This window comes from Crocodylus siamensis, chromosome 1, assembly GCF_052110815.1.
Source record: "Crocodylus siamensis isolate JL-2025a chromosome 1, ASM5211081v1, whole genome shotgun sequence".
Lineage (NCBI taxonomy): Eukaryota > Metazoa > Chordata > Crocodylia > Crocodylidae > Crocodylus > Crocodylus siamensis.
The window spans coordinates 174,913,655-174,934,936 of record NC_143395.1 but is presented as its reverse complement, the minus strand read 5'-3'; the positions used below and the strand labels follow the sequence as shown (position 1 = coordinate 174,934,936).

The window sequence follows — 21,282 nt, the reverse complement described above, 5'->3', positions numbered from 1 at the left end:
TTACACTAAGATTAGAACTTATCAACACCTTAGTATACCAATGGGAACACATTATAAAATACATGATTTAAAAAAAAAAAAAAGGTTAAAAAATTGAAAAATGAAATTGTTTGTTTAGCTTCTGGTATTTCTAATACTTAAGAGCAAAAAATGTTAAGGATAGTGTAAGGGGGGCTTCCCACACTGTCTAGAGTCATGTCACCTCCCAGTTGGAATAGCAGTATCTTGTAGCTATAGACCACCTGCCACGCCTTCAGTGTTCTGGGAGATAAGTCTAGACACTACTGGGAGGCACCTGAGATCAGTTATGGACTGAGTTTCTGCGGCTCTTTGCAGGGCTCCGCCATCCCCATCCCCTGCCCTCACCACACTTGATGTTTCAGGTGATGTTGCTTGCCACTACAGTTCTTTACTATCTTAACCTGAAGGATCTTAACTATGGTCTCTGCCTAAGTGGCTGTTTGTCCTGTTCTTCCCTGCACGGGTCCCAAGACAGCTACCTATATCTCTGATTCTCTCTTTGTCACCCTCTTGTGGCCAGGGTCCTCTCTCTCTTCTCCTCTCTCTTCTGAGGAAGTAAAGTTGTCCCCCGCCTTCTGTTTCTTTTAGGTCCCTGGAGTGGCTCCCTTCACCCCCCTGGGATCAGACCAACTGACTGCTCAAGCCTCTTTGTCACCTCCAATTGTTGGTTGGACCTTGTAGGGTAAGTCACAGGCTTACCCTCTGGCCCTCTATCTGTTCCTCTTTCTTTACTGGGCTTCTCCCCTTCTCTTTTCAGATTTCTTTCTCGTTCTGTCTCCTCTCGGGATGCTCCCTCAGCGACCCTTAAAACTCCCACTCTCCAGCTGAGTCCATCGTGGCAGTTCCCTATTGGCTGCCTGCCTAACACAGCTGTTCCCTCTTTGCTCGCTGGCAGGGTACTTTCCCTTTTCTTTTGTTCTTTTCCCACACCTTTTCTTTTTCAGTGTGGCTAGGTCTGCTGCAGCAGCCTTGATCTGTGGAGGTCCCAGCCGGCTCCTCGACTCATCCTGACCACGGTGGGGTTTACCGCAGTTCCTCCATCTCCATGGGGTAAGTTTTCCTTTTTTTCTTTTTTCTGGCCCTGCTCGTGGCAGGGTGCTTTAGGCACCCTGTCAGAGATGGGATCTAATAATATCATATTTGAAGGTTCCTAATTATAAGGCTTTATTATATAAGCCAATCATTGGCATAAAGACCATTTAAACTGGTTTCAGCTTATGTTTGTATCAAAAGATGTTAAAATGTTACCATTAAAAACATGTAAATACAGAAATAAACCAATGAAATTTTTTTAATAAGATTACTAAATACAGAATACCAATTTTACTGAGCTACAAATTCACATTGCTATGCTGTAAGAAATCACCAGCTTGACTAGAGCAATATATTATCTCTTTTTCCCATTGGTGTAAGAAACAGTGACATGGGAAAACAGTGTCATTAAGTTAACTGTGAGAGTAATTACATATTCACAATTAGAGTTGAAACAGATCCATGTTTAAGAAAACAATAATGTTAAGCTACTGAAAACAACAGTAACAGGCAATACAGTCTAGGGCAGAGGTGGGCAAAATACAGCCCACAGGCTAGATCAGGCCCACTAACTGACTGGATCCAGCCTGCGTGGGGCACCTGCCAAATGATTGGATCTGGTCCATGATTGCCCCCACAGTGCTCTACAAGGGGCCAAGCCCCACCTGGGGCAGCCAGCGCTGCACTCCTGTCTGTGCCTGCTGGCCCCAGCCCCAACCAGCGCACACAGCTTCCAGCGGGACTGTTCTCAGTGGCATGCTGCTCGGCTCCCCTTGTCTCCAGTGCTGGCTCCTCTGCCTGCTCCTGCTGTGCTGGGCAGGGGGAGGGAAGGTGCAGCTGGGCAGCTCTTGCTCCAGTGCACAGGGCTCCAGCTCCCAGAGCCATGATCCACTTTCTGCACATCCCTGCCTGTAGGACTCATGCTCATCGCAGGGGTATGCGGCAGTGGATCGTGGCTATGTCCCAAGTCCTGGCCCTGTACTGTCACTGTCCCATGACCTAGCCCCATGATTCCAATCTCACCTACCTGTCCCACTCCCAAACACTGCTCCCCACCCACCCATGGCCCCACCGCACATAGAGAGTTTTGGCAAGTTGCTGTGGGAGGGGTGGGGTGACAGGTGCTGACCTGGCCCACAACAGCTTAAAATGTCCTACATGGTTTGAAGGCCCAAATAACAACCCACCCCTGGTCTAGAGGATCAGTAAGAGGTGGGAATAAGCAGACCTAAGTTCTAGTGCTGACTCTGTCACTGACCTGCTGTGTGAATTTGTGTATGTTCCTTCACTTCTCTCTCAGCTAACTCACTGTCCTTCTGATTTTGACAGTAAACACTCTGGGGCAGGAACTGTCATTTTCATGTATGTACTAGCCAACTGCTTGTCAAGAATGATGGGGGGGGAAGGAGGCTGGGATGGAGCACCACCACCTTACACCCCATGCTGCCACTGTTCTGCCTCTTGCAGGGAGCGGGGTTGGGGAGCTGAGGCCAGCACTGCTGACCTCAGCTCCGCCACCTTCTGTCCAGTCCTCAGTGCAGCTTCAGAATCATGGCGGCACTCCCCCATGCTTGAAGCACTCTGATTGGCTGTTTCAGAGTGTGAATAAATCAGCCAATCAGAGTGTGAATAAAGTGTTACGGACAGCAGACAGACAAGACAGACTTAGGCTTTTATAATATTAGAATTGTGACCTAGACAAGAAAACTTGAAGTTAGAACCAGGGGGCACTACCATAGAATACTAAAAACAATAGTACAATAATATAAAGTATTACTGAATATACTCCAGATTTTTTGTAAGAACCACTGACTTTTCTTTCAGCCAAGTATAGCTATTTTAGTTTAAAAGCGTGCTTTTACTCTGACAAATGGCTATATATGATGTGTATCTTTCAGCACATCAGATCTGCTGCTTATTTGTGTCCAAAGTCATATCAGTGTAGCAAACCAACAAAAATAAGCTTTTTTAATGCTTCCTTCTGTTGGTTCTATAAGTGAAAATACCTAAGGAGCAATGACCTTGATTCTATTCATTCTTTTAAATCATCATCAAAACTGTTTACTAAATTTTACTTGTAAGAACAACCTATTTCTAGCAACCCAACTGAGGACAGTGAATTTCAATTTACCCTATAAGCCTTTTTATAAAGTAGTCATCGTCTGTGGATTTGTCTAACTTGAAATATTCCATTGTATTACAATATGACCCTGAGAAGAATGTAAAGGCAGAAACTTTATTTTTAATGCTGTGTTTGTTAGATGTGGTCACTTAACATAATATGTAATATGGCAATCCCTTACTCAGTGGTTAACATCATGGTCATTTACCCTGAAGTCAGGGTGGTATTTTAACTTAATTTCCCAGTAAGGACTAGGTCCATGTGAAAGACAGAATCCAGTCTGGCAGACCTCAGCCCAACTTGAGTTTAGCAGTTTTTCTGTGGAATGACAAAAACATTACAAACATGAAACTCCACAACACCATTTCTACAGTCACTTTTAGATTAAGCTTTAATTTAGTTTATTCAACCAAATTTACCTTTAGTGTAACTTCCAGGATCAGTGAAGTTGCACCAGGATCAAAAGACTGTTTTCCTGTTCTCCATTTTGTGCCACAGAGGTCCAGACCTTAGAAAATGAATTTTTTAGCTTGCTATACTGCATGTTTCTGCATTCATGTAGAAATAATCTTACTTTCATCGCATTTTTGACTTGGATATGAAACACAGTACAGAGATGGTCCCCTGTATACAGGTAAGCAAGCCACAGTTAATAACAAACCTTTTCATGAAACTGTTCTGGAGTATTTTTATCATGTTCTTGTAATGACTAAAATCTTTTTTTTTAAGACAGTTGCAGTTTTGAAAACTTGTGCAATTGTTTCCTACAATCTACTTGACATTTCTTTAACAAAGATGATGTAAGGGTCTCCTCCTTACTAAATTCGCTACTTTTGAACTTATAGCTCATTCTTTCCACCTTGACAGCCCACTCTCACTAATGTTAACATATACTGTCTGTTGCTAGTTCTCCTCCAATATCTCTTTCTGTGGATCTTTCTCTTTCCTCGGTGTTCTCCATTCCTCCTTTTTCAATCACTTTTGTTAATGCCAGTGCTATGCTCTTCAAAGTTTACATGACAAGGTAAAAGAAAAATTAAAGAAAAATGTAAACACATTCAAATTATTTCCAAATGCTTTTGCTTTTCCTACTTCAATACACTGCAGTTAACGGAAGTTTCTACTTCGAAATTTCCATTGGGTATTATTTCTTAGTATCATGTCAATTCTTTTAACCTATTTAACAAGTAGTCATAATTTGAAATAAATTCTAAATTTTTTTATCCAGGCATGGAAGTCTTAACTCCTTTTCTGTAAACAAATACAATGCAATCATTAAAACAATCAACATAGATAAAAATCTGTTTTAGTACTGCAAGTTGCTATGGCAACAACTAGAATGTCTACAAAGACTTAGCTTCATTTTATTAATAAGGAGGAGGATCACAATACTGCAAAGAGTAAAGCTTGCACTTGTATCATCCTCATTTATGCACAGGAAAAATAGAGGTTTTTATTTTATTTGGATCAGTTTACCTTAAACTTCATACCATTCCTTCCAAGTCAGACTGTTAGAGGCCTGAGTTTTGAGAGTGACCTTAACAAATTCCGTTCCCTTAGCTCAACAACAGGTAACAACTGTGAAATGAAGATTTTAGTGTCTAGGGGTCATGAGATGCTATCTGTGTGGATGTGTAACAGGCTGGGGGAACAAGACCATAGATTATAGTAAAAATGAAGACTATAATGAAAAGAATGATAGGACTTTACCAGATTGGTCTAAATATAGTCTCGTTTCACCCAAAGCATTTCAATTTGAAAAGTATAAATATCTGTAAAACTAACAGCTCCATCTAGAGTTCAAAGAGCAGGTATTATTGAATGAAACTCCTAACATATATTACAAGTAGCAGGGTCTTGTATACATGACTTCTATAAAAAAATCTAACACACACAGCATAAGACCTTCCCTTTTCTGCCTTTTCTGCCAATACAATGTTAACTACATTACATCTTTGCCTCAAGCACAGTCACTTTTCTTGCAATATAAAAAAGTTGTTGATCTATTAGTTAACATAAATTAAATAAATATTTTTTATTTTTAAGGATAATTTGAAAAATGTTTAACCTAATTATATAACTGTTTTGACAGGCACTTCAGCATCTGGAAGGGATTTTCCAACTAAATAAAACTATATTTTAATATAAATACATTTTAAAAGGCTACTTTGCTGTGTAGAAATTATTTAATCTTTTCCTTTTGAAATTTAAAACTTTTTTTTTTTGTAAAAACGCAACAAGAGCAGATTGTCAAATTAGAGTAACACATTAAGAACAAAATCCTGCCCTCATTCACACTCTGTAGAATCCCTAGATATCAGAGGAGTGTATGCAGTATAAAACCCTGGTCCCATGGAGTAGATGGGAGTTCTGCACTGAATAAATGTTATCTGGATTTCACCCACAGGATACAAAACAAAGTATAGTATAGCCCTAAAGCTCTAACTAACACAACAAAGCCTTACAGATAGTTAATCTTAAGCAAATAAGTATTCCCAGTGATTACCCTATGTCTTACACATACTAAGGCTTTGTGAGAATGATCAAGGCTTTGTGGGCATGGCTACCTTCAGGGCTCAGTAACATTTTCTGGCAGTAGGGTAGCATAAGTCAATTTGAGTAAGAGGCAGGTAGGCACTAGGACCCACTCACTTCCACCTTCCATAGTGTAACACTGGCAGAGCTCCCCCTCCGCAAAGCCCCTCACACCTGGCTCTGGAGTGACCTAGGCTGTCCCTCGCCACTGAATACCACTGAAGCTACGGCTCCACAGGCTGAATCCAAAGACTCTGTGGGCCAGAGGCTGCTGACACATGTGCAACTTCATTAATTTCTACCTACTCCTATTAAATGCCTGATCCTGTATGCTGTTACTCCTATTAGTAGTACAATTAATTATGGAGGAGGACCCATTTCTATATTGGCTTTAAGGTATGTTTCTTTATATGAAATTTCCTGTTCTCTATATCCTCATTTTAAACTTTAGTAATAATTAGAGACAGTTAGAGGCATATGGAAAAAAATAAAGGAAAGCTCCACTACAATGATATTGTAAAGACTTCCCTTTTTTAATCTAATGTTATCAACTTGCATTATTCAATACCTTAAAAAGGTTAGGAGAAAAATATTCCTAACATTATTTCAGTGGAATGATTTAAATAAAAATATGTATTTATATAATAGATATATATACTTTAATAATATTATAATAGTATTATAATAATATAATAGTAATATAAATACATTGCCTTGAGCATTCAGAGTATATACTTCAGAAATACAATGGCTCACAGGTCACTGTATTCCTAGCATCTCCAAACCCATACTTTCTAGGGATATACTGACAAAAGTTTTTGGGGCCAATACTGAGGGGCAATTATTAATGAGCCATATCGGCCAATACCACTCTGATTTCCGATATGCAGCCCGGCAGCTTGGAGAGCAGCATGTGCGTGTTAAGTGTTGGGGGGGGGGAAGGGGCAGGGGAAAGAAAGGTGCATGGGGGGCAGATTGAGGCCCCGGTGAGGGAGGGAGTGGGTCTGGGGCAGGCACTGCCCAGCTGGTGTGGTGCAGGGCACAGGACAGAGCTGTGAGTGGTACCTCCAAGGGGCACGGAGTGGGGGATGGATCCCGCCACTATGCACACCCTTGAGGCAGCCATGGGGTGGGGCATGTGCCCCTTGGATCTGTGTGCAGGGTGAAGGCAGGCTGCGGCTGCAAGCTGGGTCCAGGGGCAGCACTGGGCTCTTCCCTGCCAGGGCGCTGGACCAGGATGTGCTCGGGGCAGGCAGCGGTGGCACTGGAAGAGGGAGTATGAGGGGGCTACAGCCACAGCGTAGCCTCACCATAGCCCCCCCTCCCAGCGCCACCACCACCGACCCTGAGCACAGCCCCGGCCCAGCCCCCCCACACTGGGAAGAACCCAGCGTTGCCCCCGACCCCAGCCTACCCTCACCCCACACACAGATCTAGAGGGCATATGCCCTGCATGACTCCCCCAGAGATACACGTAGCAGCGGGATCCACCCTCCTCCCCACACCCCCCAGATAAGCCTCACACAGCTCCATCCCACGCCCCCACCCTAGCTGGGCAGTGCCTGCCCCAGCTCCACTCCCTCCCTCACTGCAGGGGCCTCAATCGGCCCCCCATGTCTCTTTCCTCCCTCCACCCCTTCCCCCCCACAACAGACTTAACAGTCAGAAGCTGCTCTCTAAGCAGCGGGCTAGTCCCAAGCATGCTGCCACCGTGTGCATGCATGCAGTGTTTATCGGTGACATTATTGGCGACATCAGCCAAAAAAAGCCAATTGCCAATAATGTCAATTTCCCTTTATTGGTGCCGATACAATACGGACCGATGTATCGGTGTACCTCTACTACTTTTAGTTGGAGCTTTCTGCACGCATCCAAGAATCTGACTTCATTTTGAAAATAATAAAAGCAAAAATCATTCTTGAGGTTTTTGGTAACATACTTTTGGGTAAGCAGCATTACCTCCAGGCTTTTAGGAACAAATTACGAGCTCAGTAGCACTGCCTAAGAAGCATGGCCAGGGTCAAGGGAGACATGTAAGAAAGGAATATTTTTTTCCTTTAATCAAAGCAGCTGAGAAGCCAACTATATCAGCACATCGGATGAAGCAGCCAATACTTCCATCCTCCACATGGCAAAAAAGAACACCAAACAGCACTGGTTCTCTGATACCGCCCTTGAATGCAGTTATCCCACACACTATTCTGTCTCTTCTTATGCAGTGAAACCATATTTGTTTGACTGCACAAGACTATGGAAGTGTGGGCTGAAATTCTCTTTCTACAGTAAAAGAAAAATCTATGGGGAATGTTTTATGACTGTCATATTTCCATGCAGCTACAAGCAAATGGAAATATTTTTATTACCTACTGAACAAAAGTTTTAAAGACAGGACTTCTACTGCAGACAGTGGTAGATCTAATGTAACAAAGTGCTTTCTGGAAGGTTTGCTTTGTAACTTGTTTTTAAGCAGCACTACATTTATTTCTTCAGAGTAAACCATGTCTCCATTAATTGTCCTCATCTTTGCTTCTTTAATATGTTTCTTGTAGAAAAACCAAATTGTCCTTTGGTTCATGTATCATCTGGCTTCCCTCTCCTCATTTGGTCTCTTTCCTCTATTTCTTTTAGCCTTTGCTGGCTGTTCTTCGATCATTTCCTCACTAGATCATTTTTCTCTCTTTTCCTCTCTCTCTTTTCCTCTAGTATTCTCTAACACAAGCATTTTTTTCCAGGATGCCTTCCTTTCATTCCCACATCTCTCAGGTATCCCAATTCCTACCTCTGTACTTTGAGCCAGGATCTTTGCTCATGCTACTTTTACACTGTTGTACCCATTGATGTCTGACTACTTCTTTTACCCCTCTATTCATAGACTTCAAACAAAGAAGAGAGGACAGCACTTAAAAAATCTAACATTAAAAAAAAGAAAAAGCTCCAAGAATATTCCTCAAAATTGTGTTTCTACGCAATTTTGCACAATGGTTATACCTTGTTTGTTCTACTACACTCCATTTTACATAGACTTTTTATAGCAACTCTAAAACCTCTTGGCAGCATATCCTGTAGGGCTGTGCAAAATTTTGACCGGTGTTTTGTTTTGAAGCTGTTTTGACACATTTCGAGCTCAAGAAAGCAAAATCAAAATGAAACAAAAGGCTTCAAAACTGCTTTCAAATGAAACAAGAGCACACGAAAATTTTCAAAAAGTTGCAAGTTTCGAAGCTCGGCTTGCTGCGGCATGGGCCTCCGGATCTGTGTAGGCCCCCAGACCTGTGCACAGGATGACAGCCCCCAGATCTGCTCGCAGGATGACAGCAGGCTGCTGCTGCCGGCTGGGGCGAATGGCAGAACCAGGCTTTCCGGAGCTCAGCACAGGCTGCACCCAGCACTGATCCCAGCCAGCAGCAGCAGCCTGCTGTCATCCCGCGAGCAGATCCGGGGGCCCACGACCTCCTCGGGAGGAGTCTGGCACAGCTCTGCAGCCCTCCTGGGGGGCACAAGCGCCCAGATCTGCACAGAGGATGACAGCAGACTGCTGCTGCCAGCAAGTGATATGAGTTTTGCTTGTCAGCAGTTTAAGGTGCAATTTCCCAGAACCCCCTCCTTGAAACTTGGCAGGCTTCATGCCCTCAGAAGCCTGCCAATTTTCATCTGAATCAAGCAAGAAATTACAAAGTTATAGGCATTTTCATGATTCCACATTTATAGCCTATGGGCAAAGTTGAAACACGTCGAAACAGCAAAACAGTTTGGAAGAAAGGGAACGGTGCTTTGAAACAAAATGAAACAAAACACTGCCCCTTCGAAACGGCAAAACAGAAGTCAAAACAAAACAGTGCTGTTTCACACAGCTCTAATATCCTGATCTATATTTCCATTTAGCACATGTATGCATTCTTGCTGAATGTTTAGTATTTCCCGTAACGTGGAAGTCATCTCTTGCAGAAGGTTGACATCGACAAAGAAATCCAACACTGCCTTAAAAGTGTAAGTGCAGCCTTTTGATACCAGAAGAAACAGGTGTTTGAAGATTGTAACATCAGATCCAAAACCAAGCTCATGGTTTATCAAGCAGTTGTGATCCTCATCTTACTGTACAGAGCTAAGAAGTGGACAATGTACAAAAGAAGTCTCTGGAAAAGTACCACCAACACTGCCTGTGGAAGATCCTTCGAATCCAGTGGGAGATAGGTACACCAATATTAGCTTCCTTTCACAAGCCAACACCCAGAGCATCGAGGCAATGATCATCTGATATCAATTTCTCTGGGCCAGCAACGTCATCTGGATGTCTGACTCCAGACTTCTGAATCAAGTGTTACTCTCCCAGATCAGTCAGGGTGTATGCTCAAGGTGAGGGCAGAAAAAGCATTTCAAGGACATCTTCAAGGCCAATTTGAAAAAATGCAACATTATCAACTTATTAGAGATTATCACTCATCTAGTGCCACCCACCCCACGTGGAAACACATGTCTAAGTTGCAAGAGTCTGTCAATTTCAGATCAGCCTGATCAGCCATCTTCAGACAGACATGTAAAGCAATCATGCATTGGCAATGCATAGAGGGCTCATGAAGCTGCACGTGCACCGCCTGGAAACGCCTGGGGGCAGTGAAACTGGAAGTGCTGGTGGAAATGCTCAGTGATCAGCCAGTGTTGGAACCCTCTCCTCCCCTGGTCAGCAACTGGCTGCTGGGGACCCCCCCATTCAGTGATCTGGTGCCCCCTCCCCCCCCCAAACTCAGGAGGCACCAGTCACCCATATAATCACGTAAGACAATCATCCTCAATTGCAAGGTGTCCCAGGATGCAAGGATACTCACCGGTGGCTCCAGAACTCACATGTGGGGAACAGGAGGCAAAATCTGCGCAGCTCGTCAGCCGCTTGTTTATACAATTGCAGCCAGCCGGTGACGTCAGCACGGAGTGCTGGCCAGCACAAATAAAAATGGCAGTGCATGCTGCAGAGCTGAGACAGAGAGAGAGGAGACTGCACCCGAGGTCCCTGCAGTTAAGTCAAGCAGATGCATCGGGCCAGATGGGGAGAAACGCTCGGGACAGGTGTAAGAAGAAGGAAGAAGGCAGGTCAGACGATGCTGCGGATGCGACTGTGGAGGGATGCCAGAATCGCCCTGTGAGGACTGGAGAGGGAATCCCTGAAAGGAGAGGTCCTGGGAACGAGAGACTGCGTGGGATCCCAGAGAGAGGTACAGCCGAGGAAAGCATTGTCGCTGGACCAAAAGGTGCCTGGGAGTAGGCAGGGGACTGAGTGCCTGGGCAGAAGGCAGCCAGTGCCCCAGCAAAGTGCGGGGGGGGGGGGCAGTTAAAGGGACAGTATGCCCAGTTTTTGTGTTGGAGCCATCTTTTGGGTTTTTTGGGTTTGTTTTCTCCCCGAGCTCCAGGGGACTCCTGAGGGCAGTAAACCCACACTGTAGGCCCAGATAGTGTTAGGGAAGGACCCGAGTAGGACCCAGTCGAGAGTCCAGGGGACAAAACGACAACCAGCTCCACACCGCTATACAAGAGGCGTGAGGCCGGGGTGTAGGGGTGGCAGAGCCCCGAGAGTGACCGCCGGGAGGAACCTCAGGGCCAATGAGCGCACACGATGAACAACCCCAGACACTGAGGTCATCAAGTTGTGGCAGGTGAGAACAGGGTCAGGGAGTCAGGCAAAAACCACCAGCTCAGGCAAAGGCGTGAACACCGGAGGGGTGTGACATCAATCACCCGGGCAAGAGTGGCTCAAGAACAACTAGTCAAGTCCTGGTGGCGACACAAGGGATTGCTGCTGCTGCTGCATTCTTTATCTTTATTCATCACTGTAGCACTTCAGCCAACTGCAACAGTTGACTGTAGTGAATAGCATAAAGTTGAATTAAAACTGATTTTTAAGACTGTATTCTGGAGCCTTCAGCATTCTGGTAAAAATCTAATCGTTTTCTAAACTGGGAAACTGAATGGGATTCTCAGTTAATCCCAAGTACTACAAAGCACTTTAAGAGGCTCTCCTTGAAATGCTCGAGACAAAGCTTGCAGAATACTTCCAATACATTCTTCTAGAGAATTGTGGAGCTTGTGATCTTTTTAAGATTTAAGGAAGTTTCATCTATCATTAGCAATTTCCTTCATTTCCTGTCCTAGTTCAGCATGCAGATTTAGTGGAATCTGGCCAATTAGACTGCAAAGAGAGTTCCAAATAAGTACTAATTTCATATAGAGGAAATCACAAAAAATATCATACCACTAAGACTGTGGACAGATGTTATGTTTGTAGTGCAATATATGTCCTTGTAGATCTATAAAAAGCAGGTGTACAGACATGAGCTCCTCTTGTCTTGCCAAAAAACAGCAGAAATGCCATAGAAATGTTCCCAAAAGAAAAAGAAACTTCTCTGTAGCATATGTTACAGCACCACATGTAGCATGTAGTGCTACAGGGTACTTCTTGCTCCCCATAGCATCCCACAGTGACCCGTTCTTCCCATTCTCCAACCCCTTACTGTGCCCCCTGGATGGAGAGTACATCTTTACAGCAACTTTATAGCACTCTAGGTAGAGTACTCTGTGTTCCTCCTTGCACTACATATTTTCAGAATTACACGGTGCAACACCACTTGTAGTGCTACAAAGCATGTCTGTCCACAGCCTGAGGCCCCTGCCACACATTGCATACACTGCAGTGTGTGCCAGGGGTTTAGTTACATAATAAATTTAGATCAACCACATATGTAAAATAAGGCCAGCCACACATGGGAAGTAGTCATCACACAATTAACTGGTTAACTGCACAACAAGTTTAGATGAGCCACACATGCAAATTATCATGCCATAAAAGTGTCTACCCACCTATAAAAAGAGCCAATTAGGTACAAGTAAGGGGCTGAAAGCATGTAACAACTCTGTAGCTGGTTTCTATCCACCTTTAATTTAAACATGTGCCAGGGCCCTAATAGAGTGGCAATTGTTATCTGTTCATTTAAATACTTTTGGAGTTTCTAAACCAAAGTAGGGAACAGAATAAAAAAACAAAAGGGGAAAAATAGGTCTAACTGAGAGGCTGAAGGAAGAATATTAAAAAGGTACCTAGAAGAAAGCCATTATTGGTAAAAGTGACCACATAAGTAGCTATATTCATCTACTAGCATTAATGCAGTGCTGAATGATGCAATTAAAAGTTTAGAGCCTAACTCAAAATGCACTGAAGTGATTTATAGAGAGGGTAGATAAATGTTTGGGCACAAACTACCCAGGAAGATCTGTGGAAGAACAGTTTGATCCGAAAGCTTATCAACATCTCCCACAATGATACACAGTGGGTCCAATAAAAGATATTGCATACAAAAAAACACAACCCTTCACGACTCATGTTCAATTTGTGATGTATTATAAACCCAGGTCTACAAAACTGTAGCTACAAAACTGCTGCCCATCTAGTCTATCTTCTCTATCCTGTATCTGTGCAACTGATTACTCCTACTTAAGTATAGCACTTAGCACTTGTCCTTATTGAACTGCATCTTATTTATTTCAGACTACCTCTCTAGTTTGTAACAATTAATACTCAATCTAATCCTATTCTCAAAAGAGTTTACCATCCTTCCAGTTTAGTACCATCAAATCAGTACATTTAATATGTAATCTCTGTTCCATCATCCTAGTCCATCAATGAAACCACTGAATTTGTAGCAGAGCTAAGACAGACCTCTGTGGAACACCACTTGATGCATCCTTCCAGTTTGACGGTGAACTAGTGATAAATACTCTTTCAGTACAGTTTTGCAATCAGCTGCACAGCCACCTTCAAGCAATTTCATGTAACCATTTTCCCTAAACTTGTTTATGAGAATTATATGCAGGACTGTGTAAAAAGCCCTTATTAAAGGTAATATATTATCGCATCTACTATTTTTGTCCTAACCAGAAGGTCTGTTGCCCTTTCATAGAAAGAAATTAGTTTGGTTTAAAATGGTTCATTCTTGACAATTCCAAGTTGTTGATACAAGTTGTTACTTACTGGTATCACCTTGTTACCTTAAGGGTGCTCTCAAACTGGTTGCTTATTTGTTTCAGTATCTCTCAAAAAATTAGGCTGACTGGCTAATAATTGACTCTTTTCTTCCACTGTTTTAAAAATAAATGCTATATTTGTCCTTTTCCAGTCTTCTGGAATTCCACTTATCCCCACAGAGTTTTGAAAGATAATCACTATCAGCTCTGAGATTGTTTCAACCAGTTCTGCAAGTATTCTGGGGTGAATTTTGCCAGGCCCAGGTGATTTTAAAACATCCAACTTACCTAAATACTCTCTAATCTGTTCTTTTCCCATGGTAGTCTGAATTCTTACCCATTATCACTGGTACTAATTTTGTTAGACATATGATCAGTTACTCTTCTTAGTAAAAACTGAACAAAATTCAGTAATTGAACAAAATTAAACACTTTAAATTTCTTGGCATCATCTTGTCAGAAGGGGAGGAATACCTAGATTGGGTGTAAGCCAAAAAGAGAGGAAGATGTCATTGCCAGTAAATGCAACTGAAATGTTGAGTTCTCCCTTCTCAAAATGTGTTAAAAAGTCTGAAATGAATCTGGGATCCTGCAGCTACAGGAAGGAAAAATTAATTAAATGGCTTTCAGGGCAGAGGATGAAAAGCCCCGGAGTTCTTGGGAGACCAGGCACCCAGGCCTTTTGTCTGCACTCCACACTTCTTCCAGTAGCATACAGATATTTGGACATTTAACCCATTATTTTTTCTTCTGGTCTCTGTCCTTACCCTATACATAATGATACCTTCCTGTTTTAGGCCCTTGTACAGATCATCTGTGCTCTTACCAACAAAGCAAGATAATTTATGCATTTTGAAATAATACAATTTTTAAAACTGACAACAAAGACACTTTTGCAACGTGTCAAGCTCTACTGAATGCAGCAGAAAAAGAAATTCCCTAGCATTTTTGTCTACATAATAAAGAGAAATGTATAGTGCTAAAGTTGCTTGCAATTAACTGAACATTAGTTATTTAATCTAGATATGCATTTATAGCTATATAGATCTATATATATATAGATATGGATACACACACACATATATATCTATACACATCCACCCCTTTTCCCTCTCCCCTCCCCCAGCCCCTATATACATATATTATCTAGATATACATGCTGAACCAAACTTAGCTTGTAGTGATGATTTATTTACAATCCAGAATAAAACTCAGCAAAATATCTAGTCAAACCCAGCATATCTGCTATAGAATGGGGGAGCTGGGACAGCAGGAGGGGGATAGGGGCTCATGGCAGATCCCCCACACAGCATGGGACAGCAGGGTGAAGCAGGGATCACCCTCTCCCACCCTGCTGGCAGCATCTGGTGAGTGGAGCCTGGGAGAGCAGGCACAGGAGGGGGGCTTATGAAAGAGCCCCCAACACAGCATGGAGCAGTGGGGGCAGCAGGATCGCCCCCCGCCCCACCATCACCTGGCAGCAGGCAGTGAGTGCCAGGCTTTTTTTTTTTTAAAGAGAGCAGGGGCACTGGGGCCGGGCGGGGCAGCCATTGACAGGGCTGGGAGTGCGGGCGGGGGATGGGGCCTGTTCAATTTGGAGATTTGGCTGATTTGGCAGAGGCTGAATCTCTGAATTAGATTAGGCCAAATCAATTTGGGACAGTGATTCGAATTACCAAATCGAATCACTGTCTTCCAAATCAGCCAAGTCTGAAGCAAATACTAAGCACTTTGCACAGGCTTACTAGTTCAGTCACACATTTGTTAACCACTCCAGGTGCCAATTTAAAATGGTCTATCGGGAAATGCAACGTTCTTTTTCTTTATATTGCAAAAATAGGACTTTAACAAAACAGTGTTTATGAAACTATTCTTATAAAAGAAAATGTTGGCAGAATCTGCATCCCAAAGTAATTACACATAATGCAGTTGGCAAAGGAAAGCTTTCACCAGTCATCCTTACTGAACAAATGATACACTGAAAGAGTAACACATACCCACCCACCCACACCCTACAAAATACACTTGAAAGTTGGCCTGGGAACAACGAAGCTGTTTCCAGGCAGCCCCTCCTCATAGCCATGGCCCTTGCCATATTTCATATTTCCAGGAGTACAAAGCAAACCGCATCCTGGTTTTTAAATATATCACAGCATTTTTATATTTTCATTTCCTGATGGCAGAGATTACCTTTTTGAAAGCCATAGATGTTTCAACTTTTTATCAGATATTTGGTATTCAAATATTTGTTTAAAATTATTTAAATAAAAGTTGAACATGAATTCTAGAAAGTTCCTTAGACTACTGTTCTACAAATATACTTTAAATGGTTAAAAATACATTTGCAATAGATAAAGGCTTGATACGGTTTTTATCTGAAAAGTCATGATTCTTAGAATACATAAAACAATTAAAATTACAGTTCCCTAGGCATACAAGTACAATCTACTAAAGTAGCTTCTTTGTATTTTACGATTAGTTGATACATCTGTGGTTTTATTAAAATTTTTTACTGCAATTCTCTCACCATTAAAATACCAACAACAATGAATACATATACAATCTAAAACTGAACCTCTAGTCCTGATGCATGACTTATACAGCTATAAGCTTATGGTATAAGCCCTAGGCCTGTGATGTTTCTTAGGGTAACTTTTTTCTACAGAAGACAAAGTACATAAAATCATAAACTACCAGACTTCTATAAAACCTCATCATAAGAAAAACAAGTTACAGCATCAAGCATAAAGAGCTGTACACCTGATGTTTATAAGATCCTAACAGGTCTGCACTGTGGGTTTTTTTAAGTTTTACATTACTCTTGCAGCAGCAGTCTTCATGCAAAATTTATGTTTCAATGATGTGAATGTCTTGCACAAAAGTTAGATAACAAAATACAGATGTATGACTGCATGTAGGATGACCCAGAAGGGAGAATAAACTAAGAAATAAAGCTGCATATTTAAGACACTCACAATTCTGGAATAAGCAACAAAAAACAAAAAAAAACTTAATTAGGTGGCACCCTGAAAAGAAACTATCCACCCAAAATGTGCAGTGGACTAGAAATATTTTGTGGTAACTTTTATATATATGGGAAATAAGAAGCACACATGCATGGCTGTTTTCTATAGAAGAAAGCCCTACAGCAGCTGATACAATACAGGGTAGTACAAAGCCACAGCCATTCTTCAAAATTTAAATCAGTTACCTGTGGAACTAATACGGTTATGAACTAAAATTAGTTACCTTGTGTCAACTGGTGCTGGTGGTTGTCCTCTTGCTAGAAAATGATGTAATTTACAGCACTAGGGTACAGAAACTCTATGAAAGAGACTGCTTCATAACAACCATGATTCCTAGCTAGACAGAAATCCACCCCTTATAGGACAGTGCAACAGAAAATCTTTGCTACCACCAACACCATTTACACTCATTCTATACCCTGGCACAGCTAGCCGTATTTTCCCGATATTGCTACTTCCACCTCCTGTTAATTTTTGTCTCTATCAGAGCATCCTTTCATTTGTGTTTTATTATAATGTAGTCTCTTTTTCTGCTTTCTGTTCTTTGAATATTCCTGTTTGCTACCCTTGCAGTTTTCCCACACACCAAAAGGGAAACTGTTGCTTAAAGCATCAGTGACAAGTTTTGCAAACATGAATTTGTTACTACAGCAGTATGTTACTGAGATACAAAAACCTATCTTTTAACTTGATTCTCAACCCCCTTCCCCCACCCCCCAAACTTAACAGATAATTAAGGTTAACACACGCTGGCACTGAAGTACTTACATTGCATTTACTTTATCTTCTGGGCCCTGAACTTGACCAGTCACTGTTCCTTGTCTGGTATTTTTAACCCAGCCAACTACTCCTAATTTTCTTGCTTCATCTTCTGTGTACTGAATTAGGGGAAAAAGGACAGAAAGTCACCAGCATATTCAGTACCCACAGTTATCATACAGAAAATGTACACAAGATATTTAAGACTCAAATTTCATTTTCACAGCTTGCTTAAGACCTACTCTTTTTGCAGGATGCCATATTTTTCCTGCTAGTTTTGAACATGCAGAATCAGCTAGTTTTGAAACATGAAAACATATAATCAGTTTATTATGACATTTTTCTTTACTGGTTATACTGTTGCAATAATGCAAGTAGCAGGGTAAATTTTTCTGATGGTTTTCTGTTTAAAACTTTTGGTGATGTAAGAGCTTCATTTGGGGGGAGGGATGAAAAGACCTACTTTTTCTGTGTAAAGAATTTTCAGCCTTTATTATTTATGCAGGGTGTGGCTCCATCACCCCAGACAATTCAGTTCAAAGAAATGTCTACAAAAACTTTGTGTGTGGCACCTGGAGTTTAGAAAAAAACAGGCTTCTTTTGAAAAGGCACTTCTGGACCTGCTATCTTTCTTTAAAGGAACTATGACATTCCATCTTCAAGCAAACCAAATATCAAAATAACTAGCAAATTCTCTCCAGAGGTAAGCAAAGAATAAAAAATAAAACCACTTCATTTAAAGAAGAAAAAACTGTACCAGCTATTAAAGACTTCTTTTACATCTTACTCCCTGTAGTTCCCAGCTCTCTGAAGGATAAGAAAGTGCCTCTGGAGCTCCCCCTTTTACATCAACCTATCCTCTATGCTCTCATATTTCCCTCTCTGCATCAGATATGATGAGGAAGTTGGGTTTCTTCTTCCTCTTCTGCTCTGTGCAGCCCATTTCTCTATTGTCACTTCTTTTTCCTCTTCTGAACGGTCTGACTCTTCCTTCTATCCCCCTTCACATCCATCCACACAATGTTGTCATTTACTGTTAACCCATCTCTTCCTCATCAGCCTTCCTCTTTGATTTGGTCTCCAGATCTGTCCCCCACACCTTGGAAGCTCAGTAATGAACCTGTTAATACTGTTTAGCTGCATGTTTGGTCACCCTAGCCTCTTCACTAACCTGCACTCCTTGTTCGATACTCTCATTCAAAAAAAAGGCCCTTCGCTTGACTTGGCCTTCATCAAGCACTGCTTGCTCTCTAATCTGTCTGCTGTTGTGTTCTATCTCTATCACCATTACCTGGTCACTTTCAGCTCCCTCCTTCCTGTTGCTTGGCCTTTCAGTGTGTCTTTCGTCTTGGGGAGAGCCCGCCTGGTCTCGAGGAGGTGCTCTCATGCCACCTTGGAGTGCACACCCAGGATTGGCTGGTGCATTTGTTCCAGCAGTCTCAGAGAGGGCCCACGATTTCCCTGGGGGAAGCCCAGAAACTTTCCTGCCACAACTTTGAACTTCCTTTCAGTGGTGGGGCCCCCTCCTGTGGTCTCTCTTGGATCGGTCGCACTCCCTGGTGCGTATCCATGGGGCTCCACCTCCCCTATACCCCATCAATGCACCAGCCTCTAGAATGGCCAGTTGATGGTTGGATGGCTCACCCTCCGGTGTCAACTCCTGTTCTCTCCTCATTGGCTGGGCTACAGATGACCTCTCCCAGCCCTATGTCTCTTCGGGATGTTAAGCCATCCTTGCTCTTCTGCTGGGTCCTTCGTTATAGCTCGGCTGCCTGCCATGCTATCCCGGCCGCTCCTAACCCTGGAGCACTGCCCGTATCTCTGACCCTCATCTCGGGGTCCTTCCCAAAGTAAGGAAAAAGAAGAAATTAACAGAAACGATAAGGAGGTAGGGCTTTGGCCCATCCCCACTCACTGGCCCAGCATCTGTGGCTCCTGCAGTCCCTCAAAATGGACCCCTCCAACGAGTCCATCCCCAGATCTCTTGAAGGTTCTCAGCACCACCTGTGTCTGGCACAGGAAGCACATTTGCTGCCTGCTCCCAGCAGTGCCTCCCCCGCTGTCTTCTTGGTGCTGGCTGTTATTTTAGCAGGGCGGCATCATGGGATGACGTCATCCGCCCACACCACTTCTAACTGGAGATAAACACAGCTCACAAACCTGCTGGGTGCTCCGTGCCAACACATCTCACCTGTCTCTTCCCAACCTGAAACAGGTAAGTTCGCCTTGGCTTTAGGGCTTTTCTTGCAGGGATGGACTGTCTCCGTCCTGGGTCCTGCCACGGAGGGGTCTCTTGTGCCCCTGTTTCCATCCCCCTGGGACACAGTGACTTCTAGTCCATCAGTTTGGTGAACTTATTATTTGCTCTCATCCGTCTTTTGTTGATATATGCCTGTGGACCATATTTCATTCTCTTTCACCTCAATGTCCATCTACCCAGCTCCCAGCCCTAGCTCACTCCAAACATCCATTTCTATTCACATGCAGTAAAATATGATGACTGTGAAACTCAATTTGAACTGGGCCTACTCACAAAAGTTAAAATACAAAATATTGATGACAACTGTACAGTGCAAGAGGATGTAAGTTTGCGGCTGGACCTTCTGAAAAGAAATAATGAGGCATCACTTCCAGCTTATCTTACTATATGATGATTTTAAGCAGGTTCCTTTGTCTGGTATGTAACTGTGAAATATCTATCCTTGATTAATTAGTATAGTAAATATTTCTTTGCAATTAACTCATGTTTGTGTGTAGAAACAGACATTCTCCATATGGGCTTTGATTTATTCTTGTTTTAACTCAGTGGTTCCACTTGATCTTCAAAGGATGACTCCTCAAAAAGCTTAGGTTTTTCCTGGTTGTTAATCAATTTCTTGATAGGTTCCAACTTAGTAGAAATTGATAGCCTCTTGTTACTTAGGGAAGTAATTCAATCAAAATTGGGACTTTCTGATAACCAATAATGAATAGTTTGATTAACAGGATTTTCCTGTTATTTATTGGTTTGGATGCTCTCTTGATTTACACAACTACAAGAATGCTTTGGAGATGCTAAGTTGAAGGATATAAAAGAGAAATGAAGCAGCTAACAGGGCACGTATCAAAAATGAAAAATCATTCTACCAAAAACTGCCACTGCGCCCAGCTGATTTTCTGGTGAATGGATCCATCCATTGAGAAGCTGACAAGACTGCGACTGCCTCTTCGCTGGTATTGGTGAGATACTATCACTTTTATAGATAAATATAGTGGACTTGGCTTTGCTTTAGGCTCATTTCAAAGTGAACATTTGTAGTAAATACAGCCTTTCTGTCATTCATCAAACGAGTCATCACGTCAATCCTTTATACACTAGTCCTGAATCTCATTCCATGACTCAACAAAATCCCGTGACTAGATACTCTTTCCCAGACAATTCTTCCGGCCAAATTAAATCTCAGACTCCTTCTCTGACATTCCTTTGTAGATAGCTAGCTAATAGAGAGGTCTTATAGAGAGGTCTGAGAGGTCTTCAACCAGGCTAATAGAGAGGTCTTAATTGCTCCCCAATCTCTCTCCATCAGTTCTTTTCTCAGTGACTGTGGCTATCACCATTCTGCCCACCATCCTCACAGGCCTATACCTTGGGCATCACCATTGACTCAGATGAGTCTCTAGGCCTTCATATCTGAAGTAATTTTGCAGTTTTTTCAGCATAATGTCTCAAAGAGGCAGAGCCCTCCTTCCTTCTTTCCAAAAAACTAAAACTCTCATCCAGACTCTCACAAAAGCTTCTCT

General features: G+C 42.5%; 1 protein-coding gene across 4 annotated transcripts in view; it reads right to left on the bottom strand.

Moving 5' to 3' along the window:
• The window catches only part of ACYP2 (acylphosphatase 2), a 129,100-nt gene that overhangs the window by 92,544 nt on the left and 15,274 nt on the right, over positions 1–21,282 (bottom strand). The window contains exons 3-5 of one of the 4 annotated variants that reach the window (XM_090049457.1): positions 17,512–17,621; positions 3,595–3,683; positions 3,348–3,493 (exon numbers count right to left, since the gene is read on the bottom strand). In XM_090049457.1, coding sequence (XP_089905583.1) covers positions 3,635–3,683; positions 17,512–17,621 — 159 coding nt within the window. In that variant the 3' untranslated portion in view covers positions 3,348–3,493; positions 3,595–3,634. Of the gene's footprint in view, positions 1–3,347; positions 3,494–3,594; positions 3,684–17,511; positions 17,625–21,282 lie in introns of those variants that run through there. The other 3 variants (XM_090049447.1, XM_090049440.1, XM_090049466.1) reach the window with 3 other exon arrangements.